The sequence below is a fragment of the Equus caballus genome, chromosome 1 (assembly GCF_041296265.1).
Source record: "Equus caballus isolate H_3958 breed thoroughbred chromosome 1, TB-T2T, whole genome shotgun sequence".
Taxonomy (NCBI): domain Eukaryota; kingdom Metazoa; phylum Chordata; class Mammalia; order Perissodactyla; family Equidae; genus Equus; species Equus caballus.
In genome coordinates this window covers 94,002,792-94,022,757 of record NC_091684.1, presented here as the reverse complement: position 1 = coordinate 94,022,757, position 19,966 = coordinate 94,002,792, and the positions used below count along the sequence as shown (strand labels likewise).

General features: G+C 36.9%; 1 protein-coding gene across 38 annotated transcripts in view; it reads left to right on the top strand.

Annotated features, from left to right (window-relative positions):
- Window positions 1-19,966, top strand: part of MAPK8 (mitogen-activated protein kinase 8) — a 99,840-nt gene that overhangs the window by 54,553 nt on the left and 25,321 nt on the right. For 20 of the 38 annotated variants that reach the window (XM_023648335.2, XM_070265162.1, XM_070265155.1 and 17 more), the window contains 4 exons: window positions 7,518-7,688; window positions 11,492-11,621; window positions 15,882-15,940; window positions 16,027-16,165. In XM_023648335.2, coding sequence (XP_023504103.1) covers window positions 7,567-7,688; window positions 11,492-11,621; window positions 15,882-15,940; window positions 16,027-16,165 — 450 coding nt within the window. In that variant the 5' untranslated portion in view covers window positions 7,518-7,566. Of the gene's footprint in view, window positions 1-5,941; window positions 6,101-7,517; window positions 7,689-11,491; window positions 11,622-15,881; window positions 15,941-16,026; window positions 16,166-19,966 lie in introns of all 38 variants that reach the window. The other 18 variants (XM_023648322.2, XM_070265194.1, XM_070265257.1 and 15 more) reach the window with 1 other exon arrangement.

Sequence of the window (19,966 nt, the reverse complement as noted above, 5' to 3'; positions counted from 1 at the left end):
TTCCTCTTTATTGGATCCTTCTCTTAGTAGGTAAGTATGTTCAGGTTGTCTCTATGTTATCTATGCTATGCTATGCTATACCATATTATATATCATGTGTAATGTAATTATCCTCTCATGACCATTTACCTTACTCCATCAATTTCCTCTCATCTTCTTTGCTAAACTTCTCAAAAGAGGTAGCTACACCCTCTTATCCTGTTTCTAAAATCCTGTCCTACTCACACCTCAGCCCATTCCAGTCTAGTTTCTGTCCCCTATCACTTTACTCAAATGACTTATTTGATAGTTCTTTACCATCCGATACTATTGACCACTCTCTTTAAAACTCTTCTTTTGGTTTCTTCAATCTGTTCTCTTCATTTTATGTGTCTCTGGCTGTATCTTCTCTGACTTCTTTGTTGGCTTATCTTTCTCTAATTGCTCATTGTATGTGGGTCTTCACAAAGCTGAATCTTAGGTCTGTCTTTCCTTACTACTACACTCCTCGAGTCATGTCATTCTCTCTTGTTGCTTCAATTAACAACTCTTAAATTTGTATCTTTCTCCCAAACTTCTCCTCTGAGGTCCAGTTCCGTATCTAGCTACCAATTTGATATTTCCATTTGAGTGTCTTGGAGATATCTCAGACTCAGCATGTTTATAACTTTTCCTCTTCCTCCATATCCTCTTTAACACTAAGATTTGCTTTATTTTGGACTCAATATAGTGTACGAATGAAAGACTCAAATCTTCACTCTACCTCTTACTAACTTTGTAACCATAGGCAGTCCTTTTCTAAGACTTAATTGCATCATCTCTAAGATGGGAAAACAATAGTTCGTATCTTAACATAGGGAAACATCAGACAAAATGATATATATGGGACTTATACTTCAGCCAAGGTGTAGTAACAGGTACTGAATTTACTCTCTAGCCTAAAACAACTAAAAAACCCTTATAAGACTACTGTGAGGATTGAAAGAGTGTTTACAAAGCACTTGAAACAAGACTTAGCAGAAAGTAAGCTCTATATAAGTGTTTACTTTTATTATTATTAAATATGGTTATGATAAAAAATTGTGGGATGAAACTTAAGTGGTACTTAAAGAGTAAATTACACTATTAAGTGCTTATATTATAAAAAGCAGTTCTCAGATCAGTACTCCTAAGCTTCTGTTTTAAGAAACTACAAGAGGGGCCAGCCCTGTGGCTGAGTCATTAAGTTCATGCACTCTGCTTTAGCGGCCCAGGTTTCCTCCAGTTCAGATCCTGGGCACGAACATGGCACTGACATGGCACTGCTCACCAAGCCATGCTGAGGTGGTGTCCCCACATAGTGCAACTAGAATGTACAACTATGTACTGGGGAGCTTTGGGGAGAAGAAGAGGAAGGGGAAAAAAAACAAAGAAGATTGGCAACAGCTGTTAGCTCAGTTGCCAATCTTAAAAAAAAAAAAAGAAAAGAAAGAAACTAGAAGAGAAGAGCAGTCCCAAGATGAGCAAAAGGAAGGAAATAAAGACAAGAGTACAAACCAGTGAAAGAGAAAACTACAAAACAGTTGAAAAAATCAAAAATTGAAATCCAGTTTTCTGAATGTTCAATAACAGTGATAAAATTCTGACTAGACTGATCAGGAAAAAAAGAAAGATGGCACAGGTTACAATAACAGGAATGAAAGAGGACACATGACTGCAGTTCCTGTAGACATTACATTGGACACCTTAGATAAAGTGAACAAATTCCTTAAAAACACAAACTACCAAAGCTAATTTAAGAAGAAATAGTTAACCTGAAGAGCCTTATACATATATATAAAAAAAAAACTTTTTAATTTGCGATTGAAACCTTTCCTCAAACGAACTTGTCCTAGGACGCTTCACAGAGGCGTTCTGTCAAACATTCAAAATAAAGTTTTATCAGTTCTGCACAAAGTCTTTCAGAAAATAAAAGAGGAGGGAACACTTCCCAACTCATTTTATGAAGTCACTATTACCCCACCATGAGAGAAAACGACAGACCAACATCCCTCATATAAAAATAGATGAAAAAACTTTTAGTGAAATTTTAGCCAACTGAGTCAATAATAGTATATAAAAAGGATAGTACTTTTGACCAAGTGGGATTCATTACAGGAATTCAAGGTTGGTTTAACATTGGAAGATCAGTGTACTTTATCATATGAACTAAGAAAGCAAAACTATACTGTCTCCTCACTAGACTCAGAAAAATCACTTGACAAAATTCAATACTCGTTAATGATAAAAACTCCCAGTAAACTAGGACTTGAAGAGGACATTCTCAACCTGTTGAAGGGCATCTAGTAAAATCCTTTAATTTACAACATACTTAGTAGTGAAAGACTGAATGCCTTTCCACTAAGATCATGAACAAGAGAATGATGTTTGTTCTTACCACTTCTATTCAGGATTGTATGAAATTATAGCTAGTGCAATGGGGCAAGAAAAGGAATTCAAAGGCATCCAAATTGGAAATGAAGAAATGAAATTGCTGTGTGAGTAGAATCTCAAAGAATCCACAAAAGAAGCTATGAGACTAATAAATGAGCTTAGTACAAAGTTATTTAACAAAAAAAAAATTATACTTCTGTGTATACTAGCAATAAACAATTGAAAATATAAATAAAAATAAATTAACATAAAAAAATTTACAATAGCATCCAGAATATCACTGCATCCAGAGAAGTTGAACAGATTTTGCCTGTATATTCGAAACTGTAAAACATTGCTGAGAGAACTTAAAGGAGAACCAAGTAAATGGAAATGAACATCATGTACATGGATCAGAAAACAGGCAAAACACATGAACAGACAAATCATCTAAGAGCATCTCCACATGGCAGAAAAGCACATGAAAAGATGGGTTCAGCACCATCAGCTATTAGAGGAGTACAAGTTTAAAGCCATGCTCAGGTACTGCGCACCTGCTAGAATGGCCAAGCCAAAGATACTGGCCTGAACAGGTGTTGATAAGGATGAGGAGGAACTGGCTCTTTCCTACAGTGCTGGTGGGAATGCAAACTGATAACAGCCACTCTACGAAACAGTTTACCAGCTTCTTAGAAAGTTAGACATGCCTTCATCATATCCCATCCTGGAGATTTACCCTAAAGAAATGAAAACTTATTTTCACACAAAAAATCTATACACAAAGGATCATAATAGTTTTATTTGTAATAGCCAAAACAACATGTGAATGGATAAAGAAACTGCTGTACATTCATACAATGGAATAATAATTGGCAAGAAAAAGAATGAGCTATTGATTTATATAGCATTTTATAAATGAAAAAAATTATAGTGATGGGAAAAGATCATAGTTGTCGGGTAGGCTTGGTGGGAGGGTGTGATTATATAAGGGGATAGCACGAGAGGTTTTTCTCCGGTAAGATGAAACAGTTCTGTATCCTGATTGTGGTGGAGATTGCACTCATATATGTATATAATAAATTTACATAGAACTATACATACACACACAAAATTGGTGTGTGTAAAAACTGATACTATTTTTGCATCTTCAATGTGAGTCTAAAATTATTTCAAAGTAAAAAGTTTTGCTTTTTTACAGTCATACTTTTTAAATGAGCAAAATAATTATTTACTTCACCAAAAAAAGATATATGAGTAGCATATAATCCCATGAAAGATGTTCAGCATCATTAGTTATTAGGAAATGCAAATGTAAACCACAATGAAATACCACTGTACTCCTACTAGTATATGTAAAATTAAAAGCACAAGAATGTGGGGCAAGTGGAACTCTCCTACATTGCTGGTAGGAATGAAAAATGGTACTGCCACTTTGGGAAACAGTTTGGCAATTTCTTATAAAGTTAAACATAGAACTCAGAGATCCCCCTCCTACGTATTTACCCAAGATGAATGAAAGAAAAATGTGTGTGACTATTTATAGTAGCATCATTTATAATAACCCCAAAACTGGAAAGAATCCAAATGTCCAAATGATAGATCCACACAATGGAATACCACTCAGTAATAAAAAAGAATGCAGCTTAGATAAATCTTAAAAGCATTAGGGCAAATGCAAGAAGCCAAACACAAAAATTATATCCTGTATGATTTCATTTATGTGAAGATCTAGAAAAGGCACAACTAAGCGGTTCATTGGTTGCCAAGGGCAGGCCGAGGGTAGAGGGCAGGGATTAACTGTACAGGAAACATTTTGTGGTGATGGAAATATTCTATATTATGATTTTGGTGGTGGTTACAGGGTCGTATACATTTATCAGAACTCATCAAATTGTACAGTTTAAGTTGGTGAATTTTTTAGGACTTTTGCATGTACTGTTTTCTTCTTCCTAGAAAGCTCCCTTCTCTCCCTGCATAGTTAACTCTCAGTGTTCAGTAGCATCCTGCCCTCTTCCTTCCTTGCTCTTAGCACAGCCGTAGTTATGGTCAGGTGGGTACTACACAATGTAAGGTTTCTTTTTCTGTCTTAACTGCAGACTCCATGAGGGGCCAGATGCTGGTTACTATTGCTTTCATAGTGCCTAGCATAGAACTTAACCCAGGTACTCCAGTAAATAGCGCACCACTGAGCATCAGTAAATAGTGCACCACTGAGCGTGAGTCGAGTGCTCCGTTTGCTCTTTGTAGGAGTGGTAGCTGTGGCTTCTGCAGAGGGTGCCACTGGCTCGGGCTGCCTACTTAACCTTGGGTCCTCTGTCTGCTGCCCCTGCACTGTTCCTGGGCAGTTGTGATGGCTGTTGCTGCTCAGCTGCTACCACAGCTTCATCCAGACTTCCCTGTGGGTACAGTGGGACCCTACTCCTGCTGCTGGGCCACTCTGTTCCGAAATAGAGAGAAGCCTTTCCTTGCTGTTTTTGTTTTAGCAGAAAGGGAAACCTGTCCTTTGTATGTTCCTGGATCTGTTCGGCTTTTTCTTTGATTTGCAACAAGTTGGGAAACTGAAACACAGCTTTTTTGTCACCTGGTTTGGTAGCAGTAAGTAAACTCCTGTGAAGCATCACAGAGTACCCCTTTCTCTCCTGATCCTGCGTCTTCCTAAGGAGTGGAATATCAGCCCTCTCAGTAAGCTTAGGAAGTTGCATCTGCAGACGCAGTTTGACTACCTGAGGTGCAAACACTGTCGCCTCTGTGCTCAGCCTCTGAGGACATGTGCAGGTTACCAGAGACCATTATTGTCTGCAGGCCCTGTGCAGACTCAGTTTCTAGGATAAATGTGTAGAATATTTGATGAGGACCTGACACCTAACACTTCCCTTTCTTCCTTTTCCCACTTCTCCTCTTCCCTATTTCCGTAGTCTGGTAGGCAAGAGGAAGTTCAAGTTAAGGTAGGACATTGGTCTGGATGTGTATTTGATCATCCTTTGAGTGTAGCTGAGTGTTTAAATCATTACCAAACTCTTTTCTTTCTTTCTTTCTTTTTTTTTGTGAGGAAGATTGTCCCTGAGCTAACATCTCTGCCAGTCTTCCTCTGTTTTGTATATGGGACGCCGCCACAGCATGATTTGATGAGTGATGCATAGGTCCACACCTGGGATCCAAAGCCGTGAACCCCAGGCCGCCAAAGCGGAGCATACAGACTTAACCATTACACCACCCACCCGGCCCCACTCTTTTCGTTAACTTACTGTGGTCTGTCCACTTAGGCAAAATCAATGAGACTTGTCATTCAGACAGTCCTCTTTGGAGTATTACGTGACTAGTTTAGTTACTATTTTGGAAATGTTTCCCTGGGCCTTTCTTCAATTTATCCAAATCATTTCTGTAACTCTTCAGTTGCTTCCAGTTTATTTGTCTTCTCTTTTAAAGCCTATACTATTTGGAGTTTTTGTCTAGTTTTTAACTCCATCACACCTAAGAATTCTCATTAATTTTAATTTTGTCGCTGTCATCTGAATTACTAGAATAGCTCACTACTTTTTCTGTTCTAACTCTTGCTCCCCTCCTCTTGCAGTATAATCTCTAAGTAGCAACCAGGGACCTGGTCAAGGCACTCTCTTGCTCTCCATTGTCCACTGGCTTCCATCCTCCTCTAAGAATTCAGCTCTCAGAATCCAGTTCGTGAGCCTCTGTATGATCTGGCCCCGGGGCACAGCACAGTACCTGGCACATGGTAGGCACTTAATATTTGTTGAATTAATTCTTTGTGTTTTCAGTCTTATCAAGATTTTGTTTTTTATTTTTTTAAAAACTTAACATTTCTTTGTGTGTGCCTGTGCTGGGTTTTTTTTTGTTTTGTTTTGTTTTTTGATGAGGAAGATTGGCCCTGAGCTAACATCTGTTGCCAATCTTCCTCTTTTTTTTTCCTCCCCAAAGCCCCAGGGCATAGTTGTATATCCTAGTTGTAGGTCATTCTGGTTCTTCTATGTGGGATGCCGCCACAGCATGACCTGATGAGCGGTGTATAGGTCTACACCCAGGATCTGAACTGGTGGACCCTGGGCTGCCGAAGCAGAGCATGCAGACTTAACCACTCAGCCACAGGGCCAACCCCTTGTTTTTGTTTTTGTTTTTGTTAGTGCTGTGTTACAGCCAGACACACGAAAATCAGTAATTCTTTAAACCTAACTGATTTCTCGGTTAATTGCAGAATGTGGGGAGCAGATTGGAGCTGTCTTGCATGCATTTCAAATAGGCCACTTTCATCTAGTAAGGATGGATAATAGATTTGTTAATAACCAATTCTCAGATGAGCAGAAGACGACTGCCTTGGCTTTCAATCAGATGGGTGGTAAAGAGCTGTGGTCAGAACTTAGGTCAGGCGTTGAGGCCCCAAACACTTCACAACAATATTGTTTTGTTTCCTATCCTGAAATACTAAATGCCTCTCTCTTATATTTCCTTATTTTTTTTAAATAACTTTATCTTATATCTTCTTATTTTATCTTATATTTTCTACCCTGCTTCTCATTCTTTCAACCTTTACAACCTCAACATAAGCATTCCACCCAGATCAAGTTGCTGCTGGGGGTCTGAGTGACAGTCCTGTGCTGCGCTCTGTTTGTTAGGTAGGGGTGGTGTGTGCTAAGCAGCTTACTGGCCTGTCAGTTTTTTGTTCCTTCCGTGTGACACTATCTGAGATTGTGAATTATTTTTGAGTGAAAGTTTATCAGTTTCTTACAAGAATTAAGGTTTCTATACTCTATAATAAACATATAAAAAGGACTGGTTTTAATTTTAAACTATGGAAGTGACCTTGAAAACATGTTTAGTTATCATTATTTGCTTTTTTTTTTCTTCACTGTCTTCCAGTAAGTTTAGACATGTATGTGTTAATATCAGTTCTGTTCTTACTTTGGAGAAACTGTTTACCCTAGTAAAAATTTTGTTTTTAAACTGTCGGTCGTTTCCTTAAGTATGGAAGATGCTACCCAGGCTCTGTGGTATTTTTCTTTCTAATTGTGTTTTTAATGAAGCAGCTCTTTTAACATGATCTAGCAATTTGTGTTACTATCAGTGAACAGAGTGAGGATGCAAATTTTAAGATTGAACCAATTCATTTTGTTAACATCACATTTTCCATTTTGCAGCTTCGTGGTGAATTTTTGGATGAAGCCATTAAATTAATTGCTTGCCATCATGAGCAGAAGCAAACGTGACAGCAATTTTTATAGTGTAGAGATTGGAGATTCTACATTCACAGTCCTGAAACGATATCAGAATTTAAAGCCTATAGGCTCAGGAGCTCAAGGAATAGTATGGTAAGTGTTTACTTCCAAATATTAAGCATAGAATCACTAACCGCTGTCTTTTCTCCTTTCATGGTATAGATACCTTGGTAAATAGTTAACTTGCCTCAAAACATTAAAATAAAACTATAAAATTTAAAGCTATAACAGTAAATTGTTTTGTTCTAGGATTAATGGTCTTTATTATTATTTATAAAACATAACTATAAATCAGCCCTGCCATCTTTAAGTATAAATTATGATTAAATACTTGGTCTTAAGCCATATAAGATAAATACCTATATCAGGAAAGAATAAGTGGCTTGCTTGTTAATTCCTCGTATATATCTATTCCCATAGCTAATTGTTTAATAAGAAGCTCCACTTAGTCATCACTTTCATACTATGATGAAACTCGGGAAGTTCAGAAATCTCATTTTACACTGGGGATTGAAGTCAGCTAATATCATTTCACTATGTATGTTTCAAAACTCAACTATATCTTTAAAATTGATTTACAAGCTAATTTCTACAAAAGACCTAGGCTTTTATAGATCAGCATAATTCCTCATACACCGAAATGCAAAACATTCTTTGGGACAGTTATACTAATGATTTTAGATTACTAAGTTAGCATAATAAGCTAGTGTTTTAGGAAATTCTAAGCCTCATTCAAGCATGATTATATCTTTGTTACCTCTTCTTGAACCAGATTTGTTTCGGAATCTATTAAAAGATTGTAAGTGTTTACCATTCTACAATTCTCCCAGGTTCTAGAAAAAAATATTGCACATGTATGCAAAGAGACTATACATAGGGCTATTCTTTGCAGCACTATCTGTAATAGCAAAATTGGTAACAGCATCAAATCTATCAGTAGGAGAATAAAAAATTGTCATATATTCATATGATAAAATACAATATACAACATTTAAAATGAAGTGGAGCCAAATGTATCAACAAGGATAATCTCAGAAATGTAGTGTTGAGTTTTAAAAGCAAGATGCAGAATATACAAACATTACCATTTATATATAGTTTAAAATATGAAAACAATACTCTATATTTATAGATTCATACGTATGTAGAAAAGTATAAAAACATTCATAAACACCAAACTCAAGATAGTGCTTACCTTTGAGAATATAGAGAAGGAAGGGGGCTTTACCTCTGACAATAAATTTCTTTTAAAAAAAACTCAGAGCAATTATGGTAAAATATTAAAAATCTAACAGATTTATCTAATGGGAACAATAGCATTTGTTTGCTTCTGTATTCTTGAAGTGATTTACAATATTAAAAATTACAGAAGTTGCATTGTTTTATAAGCATTATTGGCTGGCTGGTTGTCATTTTAACCAACGACAGATTAAATTTAGAGAAAATAATGTGGCAAAGTCAATATGGAAAAGATTCCGAAAGCCAGCGTTTGGTTCAGAGTCCAGCTCTTTGATTGACTAACTTTGTGACTCATGGCAAATTAACACTTCTAAGCCTGTTTTTTCACTTAATTTACCTGGTGGTTTTGAGGGATATGTTGTTTATAAAATACTTAATAGTGTTTAAAAATATGTTAATGTTCCTGTACCTTCACTTATTCTCAGGTAAGTGCATTTTGAAGTGTGTATAACAGAATTTAAAAAAAAACTACTTTGCAAGGGACCTTAAGCCATCTTAACCAGCCCCAGGATTAAGGAATAAATATCTTCAAATTTTTGGCTTTTCTTTCATAATCGACTACTATGAAATGACTACTATGAAATAGACAAATATTAAACAAAAAAATTTTTAAACTCAGCATTGTGTTACTATCCGTATCAACTGAAGAACTTAATTTTTTTAAGAAAGGCATTATTTTGGGCCCCAATCATAGTTAATAAGATTCACTGGGTCTGGGGGCCAGCCCTGGTGGCCTAGTGGTTAAGTTCAGCGTGCTCTGCTTCAGCAGCCCAGGTTCAGTTCCTGGGCATGGACCTCCACCACTCTTTTAGCTGTCATGCTGTGCTGGCGGCCCACATGCTGAAAAAGAGAGGAAGATTGGCATGGATGTTAGCTTCATTGAGTCTGGATTGTGGTCTCCGAATCCAAAAACAAAACACGTATTTCTAATATATGTACATTTAAGAATCAATAATTAGAAGTCTAAATAACTTGGATACAAACTACTGTAACCTACTCAGATACTTTTGAACTTTTAGTTGAAATATTACTTTGATTTAGCATATAAAAATTTAAAAGGAATGAATTTAATGGTTAAAAATTAAACGTAATTGGGGCTGGCTTGGTGGTGTGGTGGTTAAATTTGTGTGTCCTGCTTCGGCGGCCTGGGATTTGCCGGTTCGGATCCTGGGCACAGACCTACACCACTTGTCAGCCATGCTGTGGCAGCAACCCACGTATGAAATAGAGAAAGATTGGCACAGCTTTTACCTCAGGGCCAGTCTTCCTCACCAAAAAAACAAGCAAAACAAAACAAAAATAAAATAAAATAAACATAACTCATCTGAAACAGTCAAAACTTCTAATCATTTTGCATGACTCCTAATGTTTTTGGGCTTTGGTTTTTTTTTTTTTTTAATTTGGGAAGGATATATCTGTAAATATGGCATTTTCTAAGTAAAGGTTATAGTATATAAATATATATATATTTCAGTATGTATATGTGTGTATATAGGGAGTAGTTAGTAGTATATATAGAATATGTAGATGTGTCCATTTGTGCCGATTCAGTACCAGTTTCTTAGTACATATATTTCTTCGCTACATTTGATATAGTGAGATAGCTACAAAACAAACTTAAGCGTCTAGTTTGGTGAGAGAATCATTTTAATCAATATGCTAACTGTCCAAATATTACATGAACAGAAATAATCTTTTATAGTATGTTAGGTGGTCCAGTATGAAAAGCATGGCCTCATGTCTTAGTCTTCTAGTCTCAGCTGTGCTTTGTCTGGTTCACCTTGGGCAGATTACCCAACCTCTGGCTCTGTATCAGTCAGTGGTGAGTCCAAGTGATTTTTAAAATCTCTTTCAGTCATAATACTCTATAATTTTAAGACATTTTACCTTATTCGTGCTTTACTTTCTCTGACCTGTCATTTGCAAAAGGTGCCATTTGGTCAACATCGTACAGTAGAGGAAGATATGAAGAGTGATGAGTATAATGACCTATTTCCCGGAATTATAGGTGTTTCATTCACAGTTATGAAGCAGCTTTTGATGTCCTGAAATCTAGCATTCATGTTTATAAACACCTCGATTTTTAATTCCTCCTCCACAACAAATTTTTAAGTGCTTACTTTTCATATTATAAAGTAATCTTTCATGTTGATACCTCTGTATGTACCTTCCTCTTTCTGTATTGATTTTGTCGTATCCAAAGAGGGTGGAAGTGACGTACTTACGTAGAATTCTTCAGCAAATATTTTGAGTAGAATGTACGACCACCTGTATTCTTTATCTTGTCTTCATTGGTATAGGTGCAGGGTGAAGGACTCCTTTAAGCTTTAAGCTATCTGTTGGCTCCGGATACTCATTAAACGTCTGCATTGAGTGCCCGTTGAGTGCTAGGTGAATCTTGGAGGCACCCAGTGAACAAGCAGAGTCTGTGTCCTCACAGTCCGTAGTCGCTTGGATCCATTAGCATTTTAAGAAACAGTTAACATTGTTGGAATATGCTGTAATGGGTATGGAAGAAACATGTTGAACATCAAAGACTGAAGGTGATCCAATTGCATTTATCTTTGGAGAAACTGAGGCATCTGCATGAATGTTCATAAATTTAGTTTTGCAGGTTTTTAAGGTTTTTTTTGTTGTTTTTGAATTTCTTATTGCAGTGCAGCTTATGATGCCATTCTTGAAAGAAATGTTGCAATCAAGAAGCTAAGCCGGCCATTTCAGAATCAGACTCATGCTAAGCGGGCTTACAGAGAGCTAGTTCTTATGAAATGTGTTAATCACAAAAATGTAAGTCAACATTTCAGAAAATTTCTTAAGTATAGATGAAATCAAGATTTGTTCATGATATATGAATATCAAAACCTTTTAAAATATTAAAATTGTTTTATACAATTAAAATACTTAGATTGTTCTTCTGGATTAAAATATTGTTAAAATGGGATGTATACCTACAGTGTGAGTTTTTTTTCAGCTTTATTAAATTATATTAAAAGAAAAATGGCTTCTGAAATTTAGATTGTGTAATTTTCTGACACTTAATTTGCTAAAGAAGTTTTAAAGACTTAAGAACTTTATTTAGGCTTGATCTCATCTTCTACTTTTTGTTTTCTGTCAGGCTCACAGAGATGAAATTGTTCCCATTATACTTTGACACTGGAACTTTATTTGATAATATTGGATGTAAGATTCAAATCATTTCCTCCTACCCCACTCCCTCCTCTTTGAGTGATGCCAATATTCACTGGTCACTTTCTGTTGAGGATAGCGTAATAAAAGGCATGGAGATAAGGATTAAAGTCAGTCAGTGAGGGGAAGAAGTCGGCTCAGCCGTTCTTGTTCTAGATAGGAGCCAGGCATGTTGCTTATGCTGGTTTTGCTGGTGGCCTCCTGCCCCCACGTAAAGCTGCTCATGCCCTTTGTAGCCTGTTTCATGACGATGGTGGGAATTTTGCATTGAGAAGATGGCCAGTGACTCCTACCTCCTGAGCCTGGGTAACTGCAAGGATAGATGGTTTCATTGACTAATTGGAGGGCGTGGAAAGCTTGTTTAACGTGCTTTTAATCCTCTAGTCAGGGTGGGCACAGATCCATCGAAGGACTATGCTTGGCATGTAGAAGAGTGCTGGCACAGAGTAGGTGCTCAAAACGTATTTGTTCAGTGAATGAATGTAACGTATAGGGAAACCAGGATTGGTAATGGAAATTTTCCGCTCCCTGACGGATGGATGTTTTTGTAATTTCTCACCTTTTCAGGTTTTGTGTTCTGCACAGATCATCTGTTCATTGGTCTTAAATATCTTTGTTTTTTCTCACTGTCTTTTTTTTTTATTGTAGTAAAACATACGTAACATAAAACTTAGTATCTTAACTATTTTTAAGTGCACGGTTCAGTGGTACTAAAGTACGTTTATATTGTTTTGTGGTTCCCACTCTTTTCCTAGATAGTTTTGAGTTTCTTTTTCACCTCGGTCCCTTATCTCTGAATGCACTTAGATCTGTCACCTAGCACACAGTGCTGCGTGTCTCACTGAATCCTGTGAGAGGAACTGAGACATGTCATGTCTTCTTAACTGTGGACATTATAATCCTATTTGGAAATCAGGTCACCATTTGACTCACATTGTCTAAGCAAGTTTTTCCTTGTCACAGGCCTACTCACAGGTCACGTGTTTCCCATCCTTTAGTTTTTCTTTTTCTTTACGTTTTGGAGAATAAGTACAGTACTTTGTATTTCTCCCTGTTAAATTTCACATTTGAAATTTTGTTCCCCTTCCTGAGCTGTTGGGGATTGCTTTTTTCTTCTTTGTTCTGATTTTTCCCTTGTGGGCTTCTCTTCTCGTTTTCCTCAGGATACCTTCATAATACCGGGATTAGTTCGTTAGCAACCTTTGAGTATACTGCAGAAATTACATGTCTAACTAGAAAAATTATCCAGCTCTCCCCAGTTCTTCTTCATGTGGATATTACTACTTTTTGAAATCTTCATATACTATTATATCTGGTTGCATTTCTCTGATCTGCTGCTGCTGTTCATTGTTATAATTTTCTTCACCAAAGGAAGTAAAGTTCCCAATGAATTTTCACCTGTTCCTAGTAATTGTTTCTTCTTTCAGAGTAGTCATACACCACCCTCTTATTCAGTCCTTGACATTTTTTTTGGTTGTCCAGTCTATGAATGATATAATTTCCTTTATTTCCCTTTTTGGGAAATAAGACGGATGTCTGTTTTAGTCTCTTTTTATAACAGCTTTATTGAGATACAAGTCATGTACCATACAATTCACCCATTTAATGTGTACAATTCAATGGTTGTTAGTGTATTCGCTGATATGTGTGACTGTCATCACAGTCAGTTCTAGAATATTTTCATAACTTCAGAAAGAAACTATATCCTTTAGCTCTCATTCCATCATCTTCCATTATTCTCAACTCTAAGCAACCACTAATCTCCTTTCTGTCTCTGTCTGTCTTTCATCTTTAATACCACTCTTCTACACTAGGATTCCCCAGATAGTAGAGAGAACAGTTTTACTGTTTCTCCAAATCTCTAAGTGTACAGTTCGTCTGGTTAGGAGATATGAATCCATTTAGAGCAGCTGGGTGATTGTTTTATTATCACTTCCTCTATCTTAAACAAACTTGTTTTACTCTTTCAGGTCTGTAAATTATTTTTCTGAATTTATTCACTGAATAAATATTTGAATGTCTCCGATAAGCAAAGTTTTATGCTTAAATTAATAACATACATTCTGCCTCATGAATTTTAAGTCTAAAAAACATTCCCATCCATAAGTATAATTGTTAACAAACATTTTAAAAATGTATGTCAGTATCTTCCTATATGCCAGTGCTGTAAAAGGAAGTAAGACATCACACTTCTTTCTAATAAGGATTCTGGTGTGGTTGGGACAAGGCTGTTATGAAAATGAGACTATACTACAGTGTGTTAAATGCCATAATCACATGTAAGATACAGTGGGGACAAAGTAGAGAGAACATTCAGCTCTGTCAAGGACTAGGGGTTGTCAGCCTCTACAAAAGAGGTCTATTTTGAAGGTAACTGAATTCATTAGGTAAATGACAAGCATAGGGAATAGTATGTTTAAAGGCATTGAGAGTCTTTAAAAACATTCTTTAAACTGATTTAGTATGGCTGAAGTATCAAGTTTAATAGAGGGCTTAGCAGGAGCTGAAGTGGGTTGATGTTCTGCAAAGAAGTTTGGGAATCTTTTCGTTGGCATTAAGTTTTTGAGGAAGTGAGTAATACGATCAAGTCTTTGTTGTACCATATTATAGGCAGTAAAATGGTAGCTAGATTTGCAGAAAACCATTGTTAGGGAACCTAATGTTAGAAGTAATTATAGCACGAACAGTCCAGATGAGATGTTCGAATCCTCAACACATATAGTAGCACAGGGAAAGGAAAGAAGAGGTTGAAGTTCAGACTGACGATAGAATGGGATAGCATTCTTTTAAATGGCTGTTATGCTGCAAATGCTGAAAAAGGAGTCAGAAATCACTCTGAGCCTGCTATTGTAAAAGAGAAGGCACTCTAGAAAAGTAAGGGGTTTGAGTGGCAATGATAATGAGTTCCGTTTTATATTTGTGAGACTTCCATGTGAAGTGACAGTGTATGTCTGAGACTCATAGGCTAAGCAAGGACTTTTAATGCATATTTGGAAATTACCCACATAGAGATATTTGAAGAAAAAGACGTACATAATATCATCCATGGAAAGGGTGCAGATGGAGAAAAGCAGAGGATTAAAGACAGAGTGGTGGAAAGAGGGCATGCCTGGGGACGAGCCAGTGATATGCTGGAAATGAGGAAAACTGGGAAAGGGCAGTGTTGTGACAAACCGGGGGGGAAGAGCTGAGATTATACAGGCCTGTTGAGTTGGATAAGAACCGGCAGAAGCTATGTAAGATTTGCTTACAAGTTATGTAGAGGATTGTTTGATATAGGTCCTTGATAATTGAGTATTCATAAATGGAATGGATTGTGTAGAGCTCTTCTGTTGATAGTGTGGTTTGTTTTAAGGTTTTATTTTTTTAGAGGAGTTTTAGGGTCACAGCAAAATTGAGAGGAAGTTACAGAGATGGTTCATATGCCCTCTGCCCCTATACATGCATAGTCTCCTCCGTTATCAACATCCTCCACCAGAGTGGTACGTTTGTGACAATCAGTGGACCTATATTGACACATTCTTGCCACCCAAAGTCCGTAGTTTACATCAGGGTTCCTTCTTGGTGGTGTACATTCTATGGGTTTGGACAGGTATATAATTACATATAGCTATCATTATAGTATACAGGCTATTTTCACTGCCCTGAAGATCCTCTGTGCTCTGCTTTCCTCCCTCCCCCCAACCCTTGGCTGTAAAGTTTTAATATATGAAATAAAAGTGACTACTTGAGCTTAGAACATAAAATTTGAAAAATTTTACACTCATTGTGGATTCTTTGTAAACCCATGTATTTGCAGTTCCCAAATGAAAGTATTATTGAGCAGTTTTTAATTTTTCTCTCTCTCTGCTTTTGCCATAGATAATTGGCCTTTTGAATGTTTTCACACCACAGAAGTCCCTAGAAGAATTTCAGGATGTGTAAGTGTGACAATTAAAATGTTATTCTACATTATTCTGAGATTGTTGCTGTACACTTTAGCTGTCATCTTTTTTCACCCATGAAGTTACATAGTCATGGAGCTCATGGATGCAAATCTTTGCCAAGTGATTCAGATGGAACTAGATCATGAAAGAATGTCCTACCTTCTCTATCAGATGCTGTGTGGAATCAAGCACCTTCACTCTGCTGGAATTATTCATCGGGTTAGTAAAAAGAACTATGATCATATTCTTTTTTTAATAATTCATGTAACATAAAATTAACCATCTTAAAGCGTATAATTCAATGACATTTAGTGCATTCACAACATTGTACAACCACCACTGATATCAAATTTCAAAATATTTTCATTGCCCTGAAAGAAACCTCATACCCATTAAGCAGTCACTCCCCATTCACCTCCCTTCCGAGCCTCTGGCATCATACCAGTCTGCTTTCTGTGTCTGTGGGTTTCTCTCTTCTGGATATTTCATATAAATGAAATCAAATAGTATGTAATCTTTTGTGTCTGGCTGCTTTAACTTAGCATAGTGTTTTCAAGTTCCTTCATGTTGTAGCATGTATCAATAATTCATTTCTTTTTTGTGACTGAATAATATTCTGTTATATATATTTACCACATTTTGTTTATCCATTCGTCAATAGACATTTGGGTTATTTCCACCTTTTAGCTTTTTGGATACTGCTGCTATTAACATTCATATTCAAGTGTTTGTTTGAGTTCCTATTTTCAGTTCTTTTGGGGGTCAACCTAGGAGTGGAATTGCTGGGTCATGTGGTAATTCTGTATTTAACTTTTTGAGGAACCACCAAACTGTTTTCCACAGTGGCTACACCATTTTACATTCCCAGCAGCAGTGTACGAAGATGCCAGTTTCTCTGAATCTTTGCCAATAGTTAGTGACTTTCTCATTCTAGTCATCCTAGTGAGTATGAAGAGATATCTCCATGTGGTTTTGATTCTCATTTCCCTAATGACTAATGATATTGAGCATCTTTTCATGTGCTTATTGGCCATTTATATATCTTCTTGGGAGAAATGTCTATTCAAGCCCTTTGCCCATTCTTTAATTAGGTTTTTTTTTCTTTTTCTTGTTGAGTTGTAGGAGTTCTTTATATATTCTGGATACTAGACCCTTATCAGATAGATAATTTGTAAATATTTTCTCCCATTTTGTATGTTGTCTTTCTTGATATCCTTGGGTGCACAAAAGTTTTTAATTATCATGAAATTCAGTTTATTTTTTCTTTGGTTGCTTGTGCATTTGTTGTCATGTGTAAGAATCTACTGTTAAATCCAAGGGCATTAAGATTTACCCTTATGTTTTCTTCTCAGAGTTTTATAGTTTTAGCTCTTACATTTAGGTATTTGACCCATTTTGAGTTAATTTTTGTATATAGTGTGAGATAAAGTTCCAACTTCATTGTTTTGCTTGTGGAAATTCACTTGTCCCAGAACCATTTATTAGAGAGACTCTTATTTCCCAATTGAATGTCAAGGCACCCTTATTGAAAATCAGTTGGCCATAGATATATGGTTTTATTTCTGGACTCTTATTAGTTCTATTCCATTGGTCTGTCCTTATACCGGTACCACGTTATTTTGATCACTCTAGCTTTTGGTAAGTTTTGAAGTAGGGAAGTCTGAGTCTTCCAACTTGATTCTTCTTTTTTCAATATCGTTTTGACTCTTTAGGGTCCCTTGTGATTCTGTATGAATTTGAGTATCAGCTTTTCCATTTCTATGGAAAAGGCCATTGGGATTTTAATAAGGATTTCATTGAATCTGTGGATTGCTTGGGTAGTTTTGCCATCGTAACCATATGTAGTATTCCTATGCATGAGCACAGGATGTCTTTCTACTTCCTTAGGTTGTGTTAGTCTGCTTGGCCACTATAATAAATAGACTTGGGTGACTTAACGCAACAGAAATTTATTTTTTCAGAGTTTTGGAGTCTAGAAGTCCAGCATCAAGGTGACAGCAAGTTCCTTTTTGGGTGAGACCTCTCTTCCTGTCTGCGGGAAGCCACCTTCTCTCTGTGTCCTCATGTGTCCTTTCCTCTGTGCATGAGCGGGGAGAGAGAGAGAGAGAGAGGTCTGGTGTCTCTTTGTCTTCCAAGAACGCTAGTTCTTTTGCATTAGGACCTCACCTTAGGAGCTCATTTAACCTTAATTACCTCCATCAGGGCCCTGTCTCCAAACAGTCACATTGAGGGTCAGGGCTTCCACATATGGATTTGGGTGGGAGGGACTCACGGCAGTCTAGAATATAGATCTTCTTGAATTTCTTTCAGTGATGTTTCATAGTTTTCAGTGTGCAAATCTTTCACTTCCTTAGATAAAATTTTTCCCTAGGTATTTTATTTTTTTGGAAACTATTATAAATGGAATTGTTTTCTTAGTATCCCTTTCAGATTGTTCACTGCTAGGATATAGAAACACAACTGATTTTTGTGTGTTAATCTTATATCTTCCAACTTCTCTCAGTTTATTCTAATAGGTTTTTGTTTTGTTTTGGGTTTTTTTGCCATTTTCTGTATATAAGATCATACCATCTGCACGATAGTTTTATTTCTTCCTTTCCCTTGGGTGTCTTTTATTTCTTTTTTTGTTTTTTTTTGGCCCAGTTGCTCTGGCTATAACTTGCAGTAGAATGTTGAATAGAAGTGGCATAGGTGGACAGAAGAGGTTTTCAGTCTTTCACCATTGAGTATGATCCTTCCTGTGAGGTTTTTCATGAATGTTCTTTGTCTGCTTGAGGAAGTCCCTTCTGCGTTGGAGTGAGTCACTTTGTACAGGCAGGGGGCACAGACCCGGCAAGACTGCCCTCACTTCAGATACCAACCGCAAGGTGCCCAAGACTACCCTCACTTCAGACCAGCTGGCTACAAATTTGGGTTCCCCACAGCCACCCTCAGGATCAATAATTCACTTGAATGACTCACAGAACTTCGAAAAGCACTATGCTTAAAATTATAGTTTTATTACAGCAAAAGGATACAAATTAGAACCAACCAAAGGAAGAGATACGTAGGGCAAAATCTCAGAGAGACCCAACATGGCGATTTCAATCAGTCGTCCTCTCTCAGCCACAAAGTATGAAAATGCACAGAGTATTACCAACCAAGACAGCTCACCCAGGCCTTTGGTGTCCACAGTTTTTCTTTCTGCTCAATCACGTACTGCTTGCCTGGCTAACCTTTAGTCTCCAGCTCTTAAGGTTCACACTAGTACCTTTAGTCTCTAGTTTCTCCAGAAGTTGAAACTGACATGTGTCTCTAAGCCCCAGTCATAAATCACATTGTTAGGCTGGACTGTGGCCAAAACCCCCAGCAAACAAAGACACTGCTGTCAGTCAGGACGTTCCAGGGGCCCAGAGGTCACCTGTAGCTGAGGGCAAAAGCCACACTTCTCTTTACATAAGATTAATTTTTCACCACATACCTTCTATTCCTAGTTAATTGTTTTTATCATGAAAAGGTGTTGGATTTTGTTAAACACATTTCTGCATCAATTGAGATGATCATGTTTGTTTTTCCTTGATTCAGTTAATGTGGTATATTACACTGATTGATTTTTGTATGTTGAAGCATCTTTGCATTTCTGGGATAAGTCCTACTTGGTCATATTGTATAATCCTTTTAATATACTATTGGAATTGCTTTGCTAGTACTTTGTTGAGAATTTTTGCATCTCTGTTTATAAGTGATATCGATCTGTAGTTTATTTTCTTGTGATGTCTTTGTCTGGATTTGGCATCAAGGTAATGCTGGCCTCAGAATGAGTTAGGAAGTAGTCCTCTCCTGTTTTTAGGAAGAGTTTGAGAAGGGTTGGAGTTAATCTTATTTAAATGATTGGTAGAATTTGCCACTGAAGCCATGAGCTTTTCTTTTTTTGGAAGATTTTGATTATGATTCATTCTATTATTGTAGATATGTTCAGGTTTTCTGTTTCTTGAGTCAGTTTTGGTAATATAGTTTGTTTCTAGGAACTTGTCTGTTTCA